This window comes from Schistocerca americana, chromosome 2, assembly GCF_021461395.2.
Source record: "Schistocerca americana isolate TAMUIC-IGC-003095 chromosome 2, iqSchAmer2.1, whole genome shotgun sequence".
NCBI lineage: Eukaryota > Metazoa > Arthropoda > Insecta > Orthoptera > Acrididae > Schistocerca > Schistocerca americana.
This window is the reverse complement of record NC_060120.1, coordinates 435471832-435494926: the sequence shown is the minus strand read 5'-3', so window position 1 is coordinate 435494926 and position 23095 is coordinate 435471832. Positions and strand designations below refer to the sequence as shown.

Sequence of the window (23095 nt, the reverse complement as noted above, 5' to 3'; positions counted from 1 at the left end):
CAACATCTTGGTCTGTTTTCGAACTGTCAGTGAACCAGACTATGTCTCCAGTATGGTGTCGAAATTTGTTCTCCCAGAGCTCTGTAATTCCAATTACTACTTTGAATGGCCTGTTGAAGCAACTGGGAGTTATTATATAGTCGACCAGCATTTCCCCAACCATACCTATATCTACCTGACTCAGTATTTTACTGTGAGATCCTGGATATCCCAGTGAGTTCCAGTTTTTGCCAGTCTTTAACCTGTGTGCTCCTGCTGCTGCCTCCATCTTTACCCACAGGTATAATGGGAGCATGTCCAACACGGTTCCCATCCCAGCAATGGTTATGCTGCTAATTCCGCCTGTATGGCTAAGCAGGCCAATTTCTGCACCTTAGCTAGCTCCTTACCAGCTACCTGCTGTTGTACCTTTTTCCACTGCACTGTAGCCCCATAAGTGATGATAGGTCTTACTACTGTGGTGTATATCCAGTACATACTCTTGGGGCTTAAGCCCCAATTTTTACAAGCTCTCCTTGTACTCACTAGATTACTTTTCGCCTTAGAACATGGGCTCTGTATGTGAGGGGTCTTCAATAGTTTCTCATCCAGGGTTCCCCCTAGGTATTTCACTATCCCCTTCACTGGTAAAGTTTCATCGAGAAGCCTGAGATTCCAGCATGTGTGTGGGATCTGCTTCCTCATAAATGGTACTACAACAGTCTTCTTAGGACTGACCCTTAGATCCTGTTTCCTGCACCAACTTTGCACAATGTTTAATGCCCCTTGTGCTATTGCTCTGACTGCACTTGAAAATTTGCCAAGTATTACTATGACAAGATTGTTGCATATCCATGGCTCCAGTTTTTTAAAAAAAGTAATCTACATTTTTGTATAAATAACACACTAACTGAATATGCATTCATGTTCCAAGATTCGGCATAACAAATTTTAAGTGAATAATTACTTGAATTATGTTATGTGTTATGCATTGATAAGTTTCAGTGCCATTCCGGAAGCACAAAAGTAAAATATTAAGAAAAAAATGACGATAATATTACACGAATGAAAACACTTTGTACCAGAACTATGTAAAGCACAAAGAAAATATGTAAATTAATTGGTCACATATGTATATAGATGATTACAAATGTTAAATGTCCTGATGTACAGTATATACAATTACATATTTTGTTCAGAGATAAATTCAGAAGATGACCATTTTCGCTTTGCTTGGCATTTATACACCTACTCGGGAACATCCCGTATGACAGTCCAGCAGAAATCTGCTGAAATAGTAGGGCTCCACTTTCTGGCATACCTCTTCTCAAATGTGGCAATATCTTGATGAAATCGCTTCCCACGTTCATCACTTACTGCACCACACTCTTTGAGGAAGAACTCAAGATGAATATGTAAGAAATGCATTTTCAATGACATGTTGCAATCAAGTTTTTCATAAGATGATAACATGTTATCTACAATCTCCTTGTAATTTATTGCTAGTTTGTTCCCTAAGAACTGTAAACAGACTGTCTTAAAACATTCCCTTGCATGCTTCTCATCACGTTGTATGATTCCATCAAAAGTATGGTCTCTAAAAAGCTCTCAAATCTGTGGGCCTACAAAGATGCCCTCCTTTACTTTGGCATCACTTAAGTAAGGGAATTTTTGCCATAAGTACTTAAGTGCATCACCATCTTTGTTCATTCCCTTAACAAAGTTTTTCATGAGACCCAACTTGATGTGCAAGAGTGGGAGCAGAATCTTTTTAGGGTCTACTAGAGTTAATGTTCTTTATACCTGCTTGAAGAGATTTTCTTGTGGGCCATTAGTGTGTACTGTAATGAGATGCACGAGCTCTGCTATCTCATTCACAGAGAAAGCAGCAATATTTAGTATACCATTACTGCCTACGTAATAGCAGTGCAACCACTTTCAAGTCACCACAAATCTGCCATTGAGAGTTATTATACTCGATGGTTTCTAGTAAAATTTTCATGTTTTGGTATGACTCTTTGATATGCACACTATGCCCAACTGGAATAGAAGGAAGCTCATTACCAACATGTAAAAGCACTGCTTTTAAGCTCAACTTTTGACGTATCAATAAAGAGTCTCCACTCATCAAGGTTGTAATTAATTCCGAGAGCCTTCATTAGACCATTTATGCCTACACAGCCCACAAGACTATCTTTCATGTTAAAAAGAAAGTAGTGAATTGTTTCTCTCTTCTGTGGTAGAATGAAACATTTACATTGCTTTCCAGAAAATTGCGCTGCTGCAATCTTGATGCTAAAATCTCAGCCTTAGCTTTAGAGACCTCCAAATCTCTAATGAGATCACTTAATTCATTTTGAGACAATTTTTGTGCATCATCAGTTGATATATTTGGAAGAAGCTCTGGATCTTGTGATGTACATGGTTCAGTACATTCAGGATCCCCATCAGAAGTAATCTCGTACTCTGTCGGTGGTTCAGGTATTGGCAATGCTTCCCCATGTAGAACTGGACATATGGCAGATGGAATGTTAGCATAGATCATTGTCCGCTTCTCCTTCTTAGATATTCTCTTCTTGATAGGAGGAACTTTACAAAAGTAGCAGTCACTGACATGGTTTGTTGGCTCTTGCCAGATCATGGGCACTGCAAAGGGCATTGAACGTTCTTTCTCATGCATGAGATTCCTGAGGTTGCTGGCAAAAGTGTTGCAGATCACATGTGGAGCCCAGGTTTTATCCTGATGATCTATTTTGCACCCAAAATAACAACTGTAAGCTTCTTTAATCAATGGAGCTATTTGCTGTTTTTGCGAAGTAAATGTCACTTCTCCACACATACACACACACACACACACACACACACACACACACATAGCAAAATGTGTCAGCACTGTTAACACAAACTGTGGCATTTTTGTTCTCTTCAGTAGCAGTCAACTTGAACAACTGGTAGTTAATCTGGAGACAAATGTGTAAAAATTATTACGTGCGTTAATGAAGTCACTGAAGTTGAAGAAGAGGGAGACAAAAAGATCACTAAAATTGGTATCAAAATGTTTGTATCCAAAATATTGCACACAACCAAGAACAGGGACAATAATATAATCCATTGTTACTAATTATTATGACTTTGACAATCCATTATAATATTTGATTTTAAACTTTAACATAAAAATCTGTGTATAATTATCTCACTGTAATAAAAGAGTATACAATTAAAACTAGAGCTAATTTTGAATTGTCTTTGTGATATTTGCGGTCAGCATGTTAGAATTGATAGGAATTGAGTATTTTCATTCGATTTACATTTTCATTGTTGCAAAGTGTAATCATTTACCTTTATATACAATAACTGAAAGAAGCAGCAGTTCATGCATGGCACCAGTGTTAGGAAATCAAGCAGTATAAATAAAGACTTGTTCACTTAGGCTTAGATCAGGAAAAACCTATGAAAGATTGGCATTATTCTGAAACACACCTTTTGAAAAACTTGCTGGCACCTATAGAAAGTCTGGTTTTGAATAATATGTAGTTCAAGAGTGCAAAGGGCTTAACGGTGACTTTTTCACTACATTACCAAATTGAGGAGAACAGAATGAAGCATATAGTATTAACAAAATCTAAACCTCAGGAATTATCTTATACACCTCTGTATACAGGGTTGTCAGAAACAGTCTGAAAAGCCAGTAAGGGTGTTGCAGGGTAAGTTGCATGAGAAATAATTGTCAAGGAAAAAATTTGGTATGTTGTGCTGTTTTTGAGTTAATTAGTGTTAAGTCAGCCAACCAGGCTGTTGCACATGCAAATTCATGTGGCCTGCTAGAGATAGTGTCGCCAAACATGTTTTTCATTTGGTTTCCTAGAACCGAACAAGACAACGATACAAAAATTAGGTACGACATTAGTGAGGACTGAACCTGAGCCAAAGGTAAATTCAATGTTAACTAACTAGGAAATGGCAAAACATATTGAATTTTTTTCTTATTAATTATTGCTCAGGACAGCCTACCCTGCAACATCATGACAAGATTTTTAGGCAGTTTCTGATCGCAGTGTAACACAATTATATGTTTGTAAATAATTTTGTACCAAATTGTAGATAAAGAAGTGTTGAAAACTTTTTACCTATTGCATATCCATGGACCATTTCACTTAGGATGTTTGGAATAATCATTGTAACAGTTCTTTTGTAAATATTGCGTTTTGTGTTTTCACTTTTCTGAGATGCTTCACTTCTGTGAAGGTCTTCTTCTTGTGGGTCTATTGATGGAACAGTGTATCTCATCTAATGTAATATAACTAATTTTTAGAATTCTGTCCAACAGAAAAATTATTTTATTAGTGATTGTAATTTTTCTGTAGCAATTAAAGAAGAATCCTTTACATAAATATGAGAAATATAGTTTTTCATTGTGTTTGAACAGATAGAGAGGGTTTGACATTTATGATTTTGAGAAATGCTTGTTTTGGATATAATACTAGGCATGTGTGGCTGTGATTTTGTTATGCCTACCACACATCCACGTAGCGTGTTCACAGCAGTTGTTGATAATGTGGAGCATTGAACTTGTTTAACTTTTTGTGGTGTTCATCTTACATGTAATCTAAATTAAAGAAAAATTTTCAATAAAGCGCACTCTGATGGTCATTTGAAAAGTATACACATATTGATGAAAAAACAGGTTTTTTATTCTCTGTCTGGCATAAACATCATTTCAGAAATAATATTCTTTGAACCAATATGGGTTTCTTCTTTGTTGGCAGCAATAATTTCACTTATGAACTGGCTGATTATAAAAAAAAAAAATGTTTTTCCCTGATCAACAATCACCATCTGATTAACTATGACCACCTAGGTGCATTCACTCTGGAACACATGAAGGGCTCGATCACATCCACAAAATAAATCAATTTAGTTCATTTTTTCTAAATGTTGATAAAAATTATTTGTTCCTTGCTTATATGCTTGCTCTCTGTGACACTTTTAGAATGTCCGAACAAACTGTTCAGCTTCACAGTTAGACTGAGGCTGAAAAGTTGCAGTAGACACGTGCTGGATGCTGGTGATGCTGTTGAAAATTTGGCGAAGTGAAGTGTGAATTATTGTCCAAGACAATGACCTCAGGAATAACTTCAAGACAAAAAATAGAAGACAAAACTGAAACCATGTTTGCAGTAGTGGTGGATGTCATAGGGACAACAAAAGAAAATTTACTGTATGCGGACATGGCCACTCAAAAAGACATTGTGATGGAGCTGATTGATGTTCCAAACATCTTTGCAATGAGACATCATTCATGCAGTTCAGGCATCCATACCCTACCATGTACAATGACATTGGGCAAGTAGCTTTGTGTGACGTATACCCCAATGAATCTGATGCAGTAAAGACAAAACTACCCATACAGGGATTGAGGTATCACAAGATGCACATTGTCATTCACCAATTGCAACAGCAGAACACCTGACCGTGCGGGTAGCATGTGACAAGAAAAGACAGAAACATGCCACTGGGTGGGGAATTTGTTTTAAAATACAAGATCACCTATGGTGCACATATTTTGAAAAAACCTGAAGAGCTGGGTCAGAAGCAGTTGCTGCAGCACTATGCTGAAAATTGAGAGTAAAACTTTAAAGATTTTAAAAATCCTGAGTATCAATTTGAAAACATGATTCCTCAGGTGAATGCTGTGTTAATACTGACTGGTAATCAATATAAGTCATCAGAATGTGGCATTGCAATTTTTGTGCTGTCAGAGGTGGGAAAGGCTTTGCAAGGATTGAACGAGGCCATTAAAGGCCAATGATCTGTAATCATATAGAAGCTCCGATTTTACAAAAGCTGGTGGAAATTGATAACAACTGGAGATAATGGTGATTATCTCTTTTTAAAGCTGACTGTAATTACTCTGTGCTTTGTTAACAGTTTTTGAGGTAAAACAGTAGGTCTGTCAGAAGAATCAATTCTGTGGGAGAATTCAGCTTCAATCCCACAAGAAGATGCATCCACAGTTAACAAAATGGGCTTACCCGGATCAAAATGTATCTAACAACAGTGGCTTAATAATGAGTTCTTTACTTGCTAAAATGCATCCTGACATTCTTGGGACCACACAAAAATATCATTTCTCTGGTGCTCCCGGTTCACAGAAGCATCAATTTGCACATTGGTTTTAATGAATTCGCAGGAATGTACAAAGTAGCAGCATGAATTTTCTGTGTGTTTATCATGTGTCTTGGAAGAAGGAGCACTTAAACTTGTAGCACTTTAAGCCAGCCACAGAAAGAACTTGAAACAACCAACCTAAATTTGTCAGATGTTCAGCAGGCATATGACCTGCAACAATGATATTGTCCAAATAGTTTATACAAGAGGGACTCTTGTCATTAATTGTTCCAAGAACTGTTGAAAAACAGCAGGAGCTGAAGCACTTCTGAACAGTAGTCTTTGAAACTGGCGCAAACCTAGGTGAGTGTTTATCACAAAATATTGCTTGGACTGCTTGTCCAGTGGTAATTGTGCCTCATGTGAATCGTCTTGGAAAAGAATCTTCCCTGCCCTAGTCTATCCATTTATAACTCAGGTCATAGAAGAGGAAAAGAATCCATGACAGTTTGTGGGTTTACTGTTGCTTTAAAATCAGCACATGGATGCAAACTGCCTTATGGCTTTTTTGAATGACCAAGGGTGATGCCCATTGACTTGCAGAAACAGGTTAGATAATCCCAATGTCTTTTCATCATTGCAGTTCTACAGCAACCTTCTCACCTATTGCATGGGGTACAGGTGGTGCATGAAAAAATGGCAGTTGCACTTTTTCTTTGACAGAAATGTGTGCTTCAGAATTATTAGCCCTCCATAAACCTGGTTCAAAAGGTCTGTTTACTTATCATACAAGTCAGAAACATTAGTGGGAGGCACTGAAACACTGAGTTGTATCACATTGCCTTGTACACAGGTTGAACAACTTAAACAAATTTAAACAAAAAATGTTTGCCATGTTTCCAGCATGAAGTACCTTTCATAACTCCACAAAAAGTTGATGGCAAGCTGCACATATGAAGTACTAGTACTTCGTGTCTGTTGTATGCAGCAAAACAGAAATATACTACTGAACTGTGGGCTACCGATCTTTTCATATGTGTCTTTGTTAATAAGGGAAACAGATCCACCAGTGTTTTAAATGAAATTTAATTGTCCTTCGAGGCACTCATAATTGATCAAAATGTTTGCTCTCCTGTCTATGGAAAGCAGCAAAAGAGTTCCATGATCCGAAAAGTACAAGCTCTTTAGGGGTCTCACTATTACAGACTACACTTGTTGATAGCAATGCTGCGACCGTGTGCCTGCATGACATCAGCCAGCACTCGAGCTTGGGTTGCCTTGTAAAACACATTGTTTGAATATGACCTTGCTTTCCAAGCTGGAAACATTTTGCGTCATGATATGAACAAGCTTTTTGGTCATGATTAGAAAACCGTTGAGGACAAGACTTCCTCATAGTACCAGGAGACTGAAAGTTCTTACCTCTATGTTTACTGTTTGTCTGAGCCCTATTAACACTGGCATTAACTTTAGACTGTGAAGTGCACTTTGAATAACAGAAATACATGGAGCCTCAAAATGAACTTCAGTTGAGTCCACAATAGTCTGAGATTCCAAAGTAGACAGTGCTGTTTTTGATAAGGATACAGCAATTTTAAAATAGTACACAACAACACTTGTACCTGCAATGTCTTGTTAGCCCTCTTGATTTCAGGAATCCAGTATTTGAACGTTTGTGCTGTCTGCCTCTTGAGCTGGGAAAATTTAAACCTTACTGCTGTGACATGCACCTGACTCTCATAATGTTCATTCGGCAGCTGAATCAGATTGTCGTAACTGGTAGTCTTGGGATGAGAATTGGGGCACAATTTTAAGCACATGCAATACATGCTGGCACTGACCATCAACAGTAAAAGTGCAGTGCATACCATACTTGTGATGGTGTATTCAGCGAAGTGGACCTCCAACTGTGCACGATGTTCCAACCATTTCTCTTCCATGCTACTGAATGGGAGAAATTAAGGTGCAGCAACTTGTGGCAGTGTTGCTTGCTGTTAGAGGAAGGTTGTCATCTGTTGTACACTGAGTAACTTGACATTTATTATGCTGCACCTGAAACTGAACAACTTTGGACATGCATGCATGTGCCAAAGAAACACCATAATTCGGAATAACACAGACACAGCTATATCGTATTTATCCGCCAATACCGGACAAGGGAACTGGGTTTGGGTTTGGCCGTGGGTCATGTTTGGATATCCAAATAGTAAGGTGACCAGAAAGTGGGAAATTGGAGTTAGAGTCCCACTCTGGCACAAATTTTCATTGTCATCAATCCATTATACAATTGAAGGTTGTCTGTATTCGCAAGTGTGAATATATTTCATGTATTTCATAATGGTTGTAGTCGCTGCAGTGCCTGTTGCTTCAGATGTTCATGCATGCCTGAAGGAACATTGCATCATAATTCAGAACAACACAGCCACTGCAATATCGTATGTCAAGTAAAATGTCTCCCCTGTATGAGAATGTACATAATAGATGTCCAAGTACAGGTTGTAAACACATGGTTGATGACATATAGAAGTTTGGGTCTGGCTATGAGTTGTGCTTGGATAGCCAGATGGTAAGGCGATTACTTGTGATAAAAGGAAAAATCAGATTTGAGTCCTGCTCTGCCACAAATTTTTGTTGTTGTCATTCCATTATACAGCTGATGGTTGTCAATGTTCACAACTGTAAATACATTTCATGTATTTCATAATGACTGTAGTTATCACAGTGCCTGTTTCATTGTGTCATAATTCAGAATAACACAGGAACTGCAGTACTGTATTTATCTGCTGAAACCAGAGAATTGACTTTCACGTAAAATGTCTCCCCTGTTCAGAAAGTACAAGTTGTTGGGGGGTAGTTGGGTTGTTTGGGGGAGAAGACCAGAGAGCCAGGTCATCGGTCTCATTTGATTAGGGAAGAATGGGGAAGGAAGTCGGCCGTGCCCTTTCAAAGGAACCATCCTGACATTTGCCTGGAGCGATTTGGGGAAATCACGGAAAACCTAAGTCAGGATGGCCAGATGCGGGATTGAACCATTGTCCTTCCAAATGTGAGTCCAGTGCACTAACCACTGCACCACCTTGCTCGGTACAGGTTGTAGATGCATGACTGGCGACATATGGAAGTTTGGGTGTGACTGTGAGTTGTGCTTGGATAGCAAAATTTTAAGGCGACTGCTTGCTATAAGAGTGAAATGCAGGTTTGAGTCCTGGTCTGTCACAAATTTTTGTTGTTGTCATTACGTTATACAGCTGATGATTTTCCATATTCACAACTGCAGGTACATTCCAATGTCTTCTCTTGTGGATACACTGTATTTTTTGAGGTACCAGCCTTACTTCGGCAACTCACTGTTCGGCCAACACCTCAAAAACGTAAATACATAAAGTGAATAATACTTTTTTGTTGCTCCGTTTTGTTTACTTTGAATACACATTGCAGCATAGTTGTGATGTAATAATGGTGCAGTCAATTCTGTCTTTAAGTTACTGTAATGAATGTGAACACCAAGATGTTTGGATACCATGAATTCTGTGTGTCAGTGTTTTGTTGACTTACCACCGTTTATAGATCATTTCAAAATATTATTTTTTTCAACTACCTATATGTGATACACTTGTAACACCATCAGTCCTACATGCTTATCTCCAATATATCAATTTATTTACTTCATCCTTAAATATATTTCACAGTATAATACAATAAGCATTGGTTGATTTTGGTTGCTATAAACATTTTACATGTGCTTGTTGAGCCTAAAACACCTATTTTCATGGTGTTCTTCTTATTTCCCAGGGAAGTCTTTAAAGAAGCTGGATGATACAATCAGGAGACTATGTGTTGTAACAGAGAAGTACATTTTTGTGGATGATGCTGAAACATTCGAAGCTGTGGTCTGTATGTTATGTCGTCCCACAATATGTGCTTGGTAGAATGTATTATACTCTCTATTCTTATTCAATTTTCCATGTGTTAGTGGCATGTAAATCTTTTACATTTAATTATTGCAAAACTGAATGTTTTCGAAAGAAAAATAATGAGAAAAATCTGGGGACCAGTGTTGGAGAATGGCGTGTGGAGAATTCAAAAGAACAATAAAATTTATCAGCTAATGGAGCAACCCACTATCATCCAGAAATTAAAAAGAAGGAGACTGCAATGGGCTGAACATGTGGCTAGAATGGAAAACAACAGAATCACCAAAAAAGCCTTTGACGGAACTATTGAGGCAACAAGACCATTGGGGTGACATCGTAAAAGGTGGAAAGATGGCATAGAGAAGGACATCGCAGCATTAGAAATTTCCGCAGGGTAGAGAGAGACTGCGAGAGATAGAAGGCAGTGGATGCAGATCGATGGTGCAGTGCCTGGTCTACAGGGCCTGTGATTACTGAGGAGAGGAAGAAGAAGAAATATTGTGAGATAATGTTTCACTTCGGATTGAATTAATTAAATGCAGATGTATTTTCTCTTATACAATTTTATTTCGGGATGCTATAATTTTCAGTTGATCTCCATTTTTATAGTATTTCTAAAGCTTTGTACTTTTTAATGTTTTTTCCTGAATTGCTTCAGTCGATATCATTACAGTAAGTTTCTTCTACAAAGTGAGAGGGACTTTTATGGTGGCAGCTTAGACTAATGTTTGGGATCAAAGTATTTTTCGCCAGGAGGAGAGAACTTTATTTAACAAGAACTTATTCTAAAGAAGACACACAAACTTGCAGACAGGCACAATTAAAAGACACTTGCATCAAGCTTATGGCCACAGTCTTCATCAGTAAGAGAGGGACATTCACCTTTCTCACACATAAGCAAGCACACCTTATGCACAAATGACTGCCAGGTCCAGCATCTTGGGCTGAAATGGCATTCCTGCCTGAGATGCTGGAGTTGGCAGTCTTGTGAGTGTGAGGTGTGCTTACTTGTGTGTGTGGATCCTGCATGTCTCTCTTTCACTGATGGAGGATGCAGCCAAAAGCTTTATGTAAGTATCTTTTTAATTGCGACTGTCTGCAACTTGACATGTCTTCTTTATGTTATGATAAGCAGCGATCTGTCTTTTCCTACATTGTTGATACTCCTACCTGGAGTTTCCATTGTTTCATTTTTGTAGAACTTTTATTTAATGTAGATGAGTAGACTAGCTTTAATCAAGACTAAAAGTAGTATATGGAATTCTTCACAGTATCAGCAAAAATAGTGAAACAAAGCATTATGCAAATCAACCCACAGCCATAGTGAGAAAAGTGGTATCAAATTCAAATTGGTGATCACTAAATCCAAAGAATTCTTCCTAAAAGTAGCTGAAACTACGAACAAAAAAAGTACCATTAAAAGCAAATCTATGAGACCTTACAACAGAACATTCCGAAGTGATCAAAAGTATCTGGACACCCCAAAAAAACATATGTTTTTCATATTAGGTGCATTGTGCTGCCACCTACTGCCAGGTACTCCATATCAGCGGCCCCAGTAGTGATTAGACACCGTGAGAGAGCAGAATGGGGCATTCCACAGAACTCATGGACTTCGAACATGGTCAGGTGATTGAGTGTCACTTGTGTCTTATGTCTGTACATGAGATTTCCACACTCCCAAACATCCCTAGGACCACTGTTTCCAATGTGATAGTGAAGTGGAAACATGAAGGTACATGTACAGCACAAAAGTGTACTGGCTGACCTCATCTGTTGACTGACAGAGACTGCTGACAGTTGAAGAGGGTCACAATGTGTAATAGGCAGACATCTATCCAGACCATCACACAGGAATTCCAAACTGCATCAGGATCCACTGCAAGTATTATGACAGTTAGGCGGGAAGTGAGAAAACTTGGATTTCATGGTCGAGCAGCTACTCATAAGCCACGCATCATGCTGGTAAATGCCAAACAATGCCTCACTTGGTGTAAGGAGCATAAACATTGGATGACTGAACAGCAGAAAAATGTTGTGTGGAGTGAAGAATCATGGTACACAATGTGGCGATCCGATGACAGGGTGTGGGTATAGCGAATGCCCGGTGAATGTCATCTGCCAGCGTGTGTAATGCCAACAGCAAAATTCGGAGGCGGTGGTGTTATGGTGTGGTCGTGTTTTTCATGAAGGGGGCTTGCACCCCTTGTTTTGCATGGCACTATCACAGCACAAGCCTACATTGATGTTTTAAGCACGTTCTTGCTTCCCACTGTTGAAGAGCAATTCAGGGATGGTGATTACACCTTTCAGCATGATCAAGCACCTGTTCGTAATGTACGGCCTTGGGTGGAGTGGTTGCATGACAATGGCCTTTGGCAAAGTGGTTGCATGACAGTAACATCCCTGTAATGGACTGGCCTGCACAGAGTCCTGACCTGAATCCTATAGAACATCTTTGGAATGTTTTGGATTGCTGACTTCGTGTCAGGCCTTACCAAGCGACATCGATACTTCCCCTCAGTGCAGCACCTAATAGAACATATGCCTGCGAGAGTGGAAGCTGTCATCAAGGCTAAGGGTGGGCCAATACCATATTGAATTCCAGCATTACCGATGGAGGGCATCATGAAATTGTAAGTCATTTTCAGTCAGGTGTCTGGATACTTTTGAGCACATAGTGTAAGTAAACAATTTTGACATAATGTGGTGGATGTATAGTGAGGGCAAAATAATACAACATGTTTTTTTGTTTATGCCTATTTTTACTTTTAATGTGTAAAACACACCTCAAAATGTCAGTTGGCATGTTAGGTTGAAAGGGAATATCTTTGAAATATAATTAACTTTCTTGAAAACTGAATAATCAGCTTTTGGAATAATTTGAAATTTTGCAAAATATCCCACCACCATTAATTTATTTTGAAAAACGAAAACTTTTGTTATAACATAAATTATAGAAGCTTGTGAGACATATACATCCATGTATAATAATGCTGGTTTCCGAATTACCATTTTTGGAAAACAAACTGTACACAATGTCCTGCTGGAGATTTTCAGTTTACCTAATTAAAATATCTAGAAACTTATTATTATTCTAATTATTGATTTTACTGATTTTTGTTTTATGTTTTAAATTGTTATTTTATTTTTTACATTGATGTTTTTGGTTTACCATTTCACAGATGTTTATTGTTGGTTGAAAATAATAAGTAATCATTATTATGGTGCAAAATTACTCCAGTAATTTTAAACTGTAAAGAAATTCTTAAAGCTTAATGTTTTTTTACACCATGCACCTAAAATCAATGAAATTTCTTCACATAGTATATACAACAGGGAACTCAGTATTAAACAAAATTCAACAGGATTTCAAATTGTCATAGGTGATCCTCCAAATATCCTGATGTATACCAATCAGTACATTGGTAGGTCTTGATGAAGAGAATGGATTATGTACTAGTGACTGCAGCTTTATTATATTGTTTCTCAAGTGGAAACTGATACCACCATAATCATTCAGCAGAACTAGATCTGAAATTCTTCTCACAAAATTCTTCCAACATCAAAAGCTGTGTATATCCCATGGCTGTACCTATGCCATCGATACATTTGGAATCATCAGATGACCACATTCGTTCTCCTCAGGTATGACATTCTAAATGGTTCTTTCACATTCCACCATCCCCAAAGAGTCTAACAGTAATACAGATTTTTCTCCCTCACTCAGAAGGAAAACATCTTTCAAATATCTTTTGACTTGGTCAGATGTTTGTTTGCCAGATTTTGATGCTGTCATAAGGACATTTGGAGCTTCAAAAAGAGATTCTTGAATTCTCGATTCAAAATCTCCATTAATCTTTAGTTTCTTTTAAAAATATGAGAAGTTGGGTGGTCAGCATGAAAAAACTATTTTGAATGTCATCCCCAAGGACAGGAAACTTGTTCACCTGGTCATCCCAGAGGACTTGACAGCAGCACACATACAACCATGGGATGTATGTGGTTTCAGTGTTGGAAGTACTTTGTGAGCAGATTTTCAGATCTAGTTCTGTTGAATGAGTATGATGTCAGTCTTCACTTGAGAAATAATGTAACCAAGCTGCAGTTTGTAATCAGTTCTCTTCACCAAGGTTTACGAATGCCCAACACAATCAGTATATTTAGAGGTTAACCCATGACAATTTGAAATTTTCTGAATTTTGATTTTCATTGTGTTCTCCCTTTTCTGAGTTCACCTAACATTCCTCTCTCCCAAACCTACAGAAACTTGGGTCCATCCCACATTAAAAATTTTGTAACGGTGTGCATAGCTTCTAACCCTTAACTTTTTAACTTCCAATGATGAAGTTTTCCATAGCATATTGAATTTACCTGGTTATTTTAAATGCATTTTTTCCTGACTCCTTCTTTTCTACCACTCAGGCTATGCTTATTGCAGTGCTTAACTCACATATATTATGTTGAACTGTGTAATAACAAACCTTCTCTCAGGTTATCCTTTCTATATTGATTTTCCCTTTAATTATGCTTAACATTTATGCACATGTTGTCAAAAGGTTTTTCACCAATGATCTATTTATTCAATTACGATGTTTATGTTTCTTTATTATCAAGGTGTTCATAGTCTGCCTACCACAAAAATGATGACAAAGTGGAAGTTGTGAAGAGTGAATGTACTTTAGACGAATATTTGCTCTGTGTATTATAAAGTAGCTTCCCATGTTCTGTTAAGCTCACTACTATGTTTTTTGTCAATCCACAATATTAAGAAAAGACTTCCCTTGAGAGGAGAAGTAGTTGTGTGTTAGGATAAGTTGGTTGGATGTATGAGGGATGGGGTAGTGGGTTTGAAGTGTGAAGGATGTTGGAGAGGGGGTGTTCAATAGGAGCAAGACCACACTTATGAGGGATGTTGATGCATAGGGAGGTTGTATCAACAGTGATGAGCAGAGATCCAAGAAGTAAAGGGGTGGGGATGGTGGAGAGTTGTGAAGGGAGTGATTGGTATCTTTGATGTGGGGTGCCAGATTTCAGGCAGTTGGTTGGAAGTGTTGGTGACTGAATGCCAAAATTCTTTTAGTGAGGGCACAATAGCCAGATAAATGGGGTGTCCTAGGTTGTTGTGTTTGTCGATGTTGGGAAGCATGTAGAAGGTGGGTGTGTGGGGTATCATAGGAGTGAGAAGGGAAATGGATTCAGGGGAGAGGTTCTGAGAAGGACCTAAGGTCTTAAGCAGAGATTGGAAATTATGTTGGACTTCTGGGATGAGATCACTCTGGCAGAGTTTATAGGTGGAGGAGTCAGATAATGACCAGATGCCTTTCACCAGGAGGTCTGTTCCATAAAGACAGTGGTGGAACCTTAGTCTGCAGATAAGATGATTAACTCCTGATTTGCTTTGAGGTTGTGTATGTGTGTCCTTTCATCTGCTGAAATGTTAATGTTCTTAGGAACAGACCTGGGTTAGGGTGGTGAGGCCAAGATGGAGGTAAAGATTTCCTGGGAGATGGCCAAGGGGTTGTTAGGTGGAAGGGGGGAGGATTGCAGTTGGGTGTTAGTATACACTGGGTGGTGGGGGTGGGGGGTCAGGGGCAGGTTCGGTGCTGGTGTTAGGTTGTCTTTGGTTGGAGGAACTGGTGGCAAAGAAGCGTTTCCATTGCAGGGATCGGGAGTAAGAGAATAGGTCTTTGACAAGGCCAACATTGTTAAATTTGACTATGGGGCTGAGAACTTAGGTGGAAAGCTTAACAGGAGTGTTCTGGGTATGTTTCACTTCTGAATTTAGTGGAGTGTTGGCAGGAAGTTTTCGGGGATATGTCAAGTTGAAAAGGTCAGCTAGGCAGTGTCTGGATGCAATGAGGGGTTGAAAGGAGGAACACTGTGAGTAGATTAGGGGGTGGATAGTGCTTCACCATGGTGGCAGTAGGATGTCAGCAGTGTTGGATAACTTATGGTAATGGTGTCGAGAATGTTCCTCCATGTGCTGGATACTGAGGGATTCAATTTCAGTGATGTGATGTATGTAGCAATGATTGCACAGTAGCAGTATTTTGCAGAGGGAGCAGAGGTGATTTTAGAAAGCCTGTGCCATGGAGATGTGTTTTTGCAGTACCAGGTTTGTGAGGGCCAGGGATGGATGGAATGTGACAAGGTAAATGTCATTTTGAAAGGAGGATGAGTGGTGTGATCCAGAGAAAGGAATTTTTATGGTTAGGTCATTGGGGAGAAGGAGAGGACAATTCCATGGTTTAGGCAGCATTTAAGGAACATGATGGTGAGTTGCATGCAGGCACAACAAAAAGACTATTTACACAAGCAACCACACTGCACACCATATGACTGCTAACTCTGGCAGCTTGGACTGAAATGCAGCTGGCACATTGAACAAAAGTTTCAATTTGGAGTTAGACGGGGAAGGAGGAGGGATAGTAGGGTATGGGTGGGGAGTGAGAAGAGTGCTGTCTGGAGGAGCATGCAGGACTACAGGAAAGAATGAAAAGTGGAAAAGGAGAGGAGCAGGGAAGGGGAAAGATGGGCAGGAACATCGGCGGAGGGCGGCACACAATTTGGGTGGGGACTGAAAACAGGGTCGTGTTGAGGGTATGTGACAGACAGGCGGTGGTAGGACAGATGGGGTGGGAACTGTTAAGTGGAGAATATGGGGACAGAAGGTTACTTAGGTTAAGGCTGGAATAATTCTGGAGCGGAAAATGTGCTGTGAGGATAACTCCCAATTACCGAATTCGGAAAGGCTGGTGGTGGAGGGGAAGGTTCAGATGGCTCTGGTTGTAAACCAGTCATTGTAATCAAGCATGTTATATTCAGCTGCATGTGGTGACACAGAGTGATCTACGATGATGCTGGCCACAGTTTGGTGGTGGCCATTTGAACTGATGAACAACTGATTGGTAGTCGAACCAGTATAAAATGGTGTGCAATGATTGCAGCGGAGCTGGTATATGATATGGCTGCTTTCACAAGTGGCCTTGTCTCTGCTGTGGTAGGATAAGCCTGTGACAGAACTGGAGTAGGAAATGCTGGGTGGGTGGATTGGGCAGGCCTTGTATCTGAGTCTTCAACAGGGATATGATGCTTGTGGTGATGAGTTGGGGTTTAGTGTGACATAGGGAAGGGACTAGGATGTTATGGAGTTTGCGTGGGTGACAGCATACACTTTGGGAGGGGTGGGAAGGATCTTGGGTAGGATTTCTGTCATTTCAGGACAGGGTGATAGGTAATCAAAACCCTGATGAAGGATGTTGTTCACTAGTTCAAATCTGGGGTGGTACAGAGTGACAAAGGGGGCTTTCCTCTGTAGCTGGGTTCAGATGTTGGTGGGGGATTGGTGTGTGGGGAAGTGACACAGAAAATTTCGATGAGCAGCAATCTGTCCCTTTAATAATCTTGTTAAGGACTAGGTCCAGGGGATACTGGCTGTCAGAGTAGGCCTTTGTGAGACTGTCAGCATCCTGGGAAAGGGAGTATTTGTCACTGCAGATACAGTGTCCAAGGGTGGTCGGGCTGTGTGTGAGGGACTTTTTGGTGTCGAAGGAATGGCAGCTATTGAAACACAGATACTGTTGGTGGCTGATGAGTTTAATGTGAACAGAGGTGTGGATAGGGCCATTAGAGAGGAGGAGATCAATGTCCAGACATATGACACCCTGGGTTGAGGAGTACCAGATGAAATGTATAGGAGAGAAGTTTTTGAGGTTGTGGTAATGATGATAAGGCGTCTCGACCCTTAGTCCAGATCATGAAGAGGTCATCAGTGAACCTTGAACCAGACCAGAGGTTTGGGGTTCTGGGAGGATAGAACGGTTTCCTCTAGATACCTAAAAATAGGTTGGTGTAGGAGGGTGCCATGTAGGTGCTCATGACTGTGCTATGGATGTGTTTGTATACCTTTGATATCTTTGATCTGGGAGCCTAGATTTTGGGTGCTTAGTTAGAGGCATAGGTGAGTGAGTGCCAAAGGTCTTTTAGTGCGAGCACAATAACTAACAATAATGGGGTATCCAAAATTGATGGGCTTGTGGATGTTGGGGAATATGTAGAAGGTTGCCATGAGGGGTATCATAGGTGTGAGTAGAGAAATGGATTCAAGGGGGAGATTCTGAGATGGGCCCAAGTTTTTAAGCAGGGATTGTAGGTTATGTGTTGAACTTCTGGAATAGGATTGCTCTGGCAGAGTTTAAAGGCGGGGCAGTCAGATAATTAGGAGATGCCTTCTGCAAAGTAGTCACTGTGATTCATAACAACAGTTGTGGCACCTTTGTCTGAAGGTAGAATGATTAGGTCAGAATTTTTTTTGAAGGGAGTGAGAAAGGTATGTTATTTGATATTGAAGCATAGAGGACATACAGGATGTTCATTTTAACTAAAGACATTGAAATACCTTAAAAACTACCCAGAGGATAAAAAAAGGTTATAATTTCAATTTTTTTGTGTCAGAGGTAGACACCCTGTGATACCACACTTGACCCGTCACTCCAGCCCGTGCATTGGTAGGGGGGATGCAACTTTGAAATCTTCAATCAGAACCCCCGTTTTTTATTGCTGATTACAGTTGTATGGCAAAGTCTACATCCTTTTTGCCTTAAACATTTTCTTTGTTTTGTCACAGATGGCACTGTAGTTGGAGGATCAGAAATTGGTACACAGTCATTACATACGACATGCTACACAATGGCCCTTAAATATGCAAGGGTGCATGGGACCCTATTTCCATGCTGTGACTGTAGGACAGGCCAGTATTTCATAACTTCTAATTGGAAACCCCATTCACAGTGTCGTATTCCTCTAACATATCGAACAGGGGACTACTCGACCTGCTACTGTTTCTGTATAGTGAACTACGACATGTCATAATGAGTAGTACACTGTGACTGGAGCTCACGTACTGTGCAGATGTAGGACAAGCAGCAGCTCTAGACATTACAATACTTACACAGTGTTTGTTGCCTGTACACCTACGTATCACCTGGAGTGGAGTGCAAGTGGATGGTGAGTTCTGCAACTGCAGAAGAAAAATTGAAATGATCTTGAGATTTATGGAAAATGCAGCATAAATGTTGAGGCTGCTGTTGCCTCATATGCTGAACATTTTCCAGAGAAAGCTCACTCTCATTCGTTCATTTACAAGGTTGTGAATGCCATTATGTCTGATGGCAGCATAAAGACCAGCAAAGGGAACCAAAGCATACATTTCACAGAAGAAGATAATGAAATAGCTGTAGTAGTGGCAGGCCACCACAAGCCATGGATAAGCACCTGGCAATTAAACATCGGTCCAGGTATGTCTATAGATAGCATTATCACAATACAGCATTGTCATAAGTATTGTCCACACTGAGTCTTACTGCATCAAGAACTTCATTGCACTGATTTCCATAACTGGGTAATGTTTTATGAATGGGAATGTCAACAAATGCAAATGACCCCATGTTCTTTGCCAATGTACTATTTTCCGATGGGTGTACATTCACAAACCACAGTAGTGTTGACCAGAATAACTGAAGTGTAAACAATCCCCACTGAAACTTCCTGGCAGATTAAAACTGTGTGCCAGTCCGAGACTCAAACTTGCGACCTTTGCCTTTCGCGGGCAAGTGCTCTACCATCTGAGCTATCCAAGCATGACTCACACCCCGTCCTCACAGCTTCACTTCTGCCAGTACCTCGTCTCCTACCTTCCAGACGTTACAGAAGCTCTCCTGCTCTGGTTTGCAGGAGAGCTTCTGTAAAGTTTGGAAGGTAGGAGATGAGGTACTGGCAGAAGTGAAGCTGTGAGGACGGGGCGTGAGTCATGCTTGGGTAGCTCAGATGGTAGAGCAGTTGCATGCGAAAGGCAATGGTCCCGAGTTCAAGTTTTGGTCCGGCACACAGTTTTAATCTGCGAGGAAGTTTCGTATCAGTGCACACTCCGTTGCAGAGTGAAAATCTCATTCCGAAAAATCCCCACTGGTATATTAAAGTTGATGTTACTGTGTTTGAACACTTACTCTAATTGGAAAAGTAGAGTAGGATTCACCTCCAGCTATGGCCACAGGCAAATCGAGTAGTCCCATATTGAATATGTCAGAGGAATACAATGCTGTGAATGGGGTTCCCAATCAGATGTTATGAAATACTGGTGTGTCCTATCCTTGCTGCATGGAGTTGGGGTCCCACGTGTCACTGGATATTTAAGGGCCATTGAGTAGCATATCGTAAATTACATTTGTGTACCCATTTCTATTCCTCCAATTACGGTGGCACTGTGGCAAAACAAAGAAAATGCTTCAGACTTATGTAGATGTTGCTGTAGAATTATAACCTGCAATAAAAAATATGAATCCCATAGAAGATTCCGAAGTTGTGCCCCACTACCCATACACGAACTGTGGTGAGGGGGTCGAGTGTGGTATCGTTGGATGTCACACTCTGAGACAAACAAATTGGAATTATAACTTTTTTTGATCTGATGTGTAGTTTTCAAGATATTTCAGTGCCTTCAGTTAAAATGAACACCCTATATATATTATTAAATATATGATTATAAACAACATGTGTGCTCAAGCACACAAAACCCATGAATGCAATAAAATTTTTATTTTACAAGCTCTATTTGAATGTAGAAAATGTGCTTTTATATGTTCTGTATGTATGAATTGCATCGTATTCTTTCCTTTTATGAATAATGGTTGGTTTTTGTATATCTTTTAAAGGGTATGTTTGGTAATGTAATTTATTCATAAGTACTGTAAGTCATTAAGTACAGAAGTACTTATGACTGAGAGGGAATATTATGCATCATATATACTTTTTACTGTGAGAAATGCTGTCATTGACTACACTCTTACAGATCGACAACAAAAATTTAATACTTCGAACAAGTGGTTACCCAATCTCTATTCACCTTGTATAGGGGTGTTGTTAGGATTAATTTTCAGGGCGTGTATGGATGAAACTGAGACGTCTGTTCTGTATAGTATAACTAACAATCTGCTTCCTCCTCTGTCTCGGTGAAGAACCCTTCAGGGTGGGCATCTTGAGGTGAGATGGGAATCAGTCTTTGGAGATCTAACTTCTTTATTTTTTCAATTCTAACACATTTAATCTTATATTTTCTTTCTTTCTTCTCTGACAGGAGTGTTCTATTTTCCTTCTATCCAGATTCATTTGTTTTTTTCTTGCTGAAGCCCTTCTTTTGTCCGTGCCACATTGTGGTAATTACAATCTGTTTTCACAGGTAAAGCCAGGAGATGAATCAGGTGATACAGGGTAACACACTTATTATGAATTGAGACAAACAATTTTTTATTTATTCATTTTTATTTAGTTATTTATATTTTTTATGCACAGTGAACTAGAGGATCGTTTATGTGGTGGTTTAAAGAAGGTTTTAATGATGTCAAGAGATCAGGGGTAGAGGAAGGGAAACTATTCCCTAGGTCCAATAAGGCTTGTGACATGCTAAATGTAAGATGAGAGGAAACAGTGTGTCAAGCAGGCTGTGTTGCCGCTGCTGCAGTATATGGAATTAGTGTTATCACTGGTACAAGAGAATCGATGGCTCGTTTAGCAGATAAGGAGCAAAATTAATTTAAAGAAACTTGCACTATCTCTGATAATGAGTGTCCTAGTGCGTAAAAGACTTGTGTAATAGTCATTAATATGTTTAATGTGAAATGGTAGGATAGTTATAGTTATCAAAAAAGAGGTGAAACCGAGACTAACAACAAACAATGGAAAGTCAACTTTGGAATATCAACAACTTTAGGAAAAAGATAGATTGCTACTTATCATAAAGATAACACGTTGAGTTGCAGACAGGCACAATGGAAAGAATATTACACATTTGGATCTCTGGCAGCTGTGACTGGAATGCAACAGTCATGTTGAATGAAAATAGCAAATAGCAATTTGGTGTGAGGCAGGGAAGGGGAAGGGATAGCAGTAAATGAGTGGGGAGAGGGAGGGTGGGGGTGGGGGGTGGGGGGGGAAGAACGCAGTCTGCCACAGCATGCAGTGACCGCTTGAAGGCATGACTTGCCTTCTAGGCACAGTGCAGGAGGCTATGAGGTAGGGAGTTGGGGAGCAGAAAAGTAAGGGACCAGGGAAGGGAAAATATGGAATGTGTGTTTGCAGAGAGCTGCATACAATAAGAGTGGCTAGTGTCAGGTTGATGTGAACAGGGGTGAGTCGACGGGACAAAAACTGTTGTGTGGACGGTGTGGGGAGAGTAAATTACCAGTTACCATAGGTTAAGGCCAGAATAATTTTGGGAGCAGAGAATGTGTTGTAACCATAACTCCCATCTGTGCAGTTTGGAAAAGCTGGTGGTGTAGTGGCAGATCCAGTTGGCCTGAGGTGTGAAGCAGACAGCATTTGTATAAGTTATCCAACCCTCTGACATCCTACTGCACCACTATCCAATCCCTGTCATAATTATATTATTCCTACTCGTCAATGTGTCATAGCCCCCCAGACCCTGCCTAGCTGACATTTTCAACCTGCCACATACCTCAAAACTCGCTACTCCACTAAATGCAGAGCCAAAACCTTCTCAGAACACTGTTGTTAAGCTTTCCACCAAAGAACCAAGCCCCACAGAAGTTTTAGTCTCATTCAAACTCCTCACCTTTGCCATGCACCCAAATTTAACCCTGTTGGACTTATCACTGACTATTCTCCCTGCATTGGAAACACTTCTTTGCCACCAACACTGACCTCTGCCTCTGCCTGTTCATACCACCATATAATCACAATCCTCCCTTGCTCCCACCTAACAACTCCCTGGTTATCTTCCAGGAATTCCTTACCTCGAACCTGACCTCATCATCCTTCTGCAGGTCCCATCCTAGAAAACAAACCTTTCAGCAGAAGAATGGACAGCTATACTCAACCACAAAACAGATCCTGATCTCATCATTCTTCCTGCAGACAAGCGTTCCACCACTGTCGTTACAAGTCACGATGACTACCTGGCAGAAGACATCTGTCAATTATCTGGCTTCTTTGCCTATAAACTCTGTCAGAGTGATACCATCCCAGAATTCTAACATAACTTGCAACCCCTCCTTAAAGCCTGAAGCCCTTGCCACTAC

At 40.0% G+C, this 23095-nt stretch overlaps 1 protein-coding gene across 1 annotated transcript in view; it reads left to right on the top strand.

Moving 5' to 3' along the window:
• The window catches only part of LOC124594073 (piRNA biogenesis protein EXD1-like), a 145876-nt gene that overhangs the window by 10032 nt on the left and 112749 nt on the right, over positions 1–23095 (top strand). The window contains exon 3 of the mRNA XM_047132423.1: positions 9880–9977. Coding sequence (XP_046988379.1) covers positions 9880–9977 — 98 coding nt within the window. The remainder of the gene's footprint in view (positions 1–9879; positions 9978–23095) is intronic.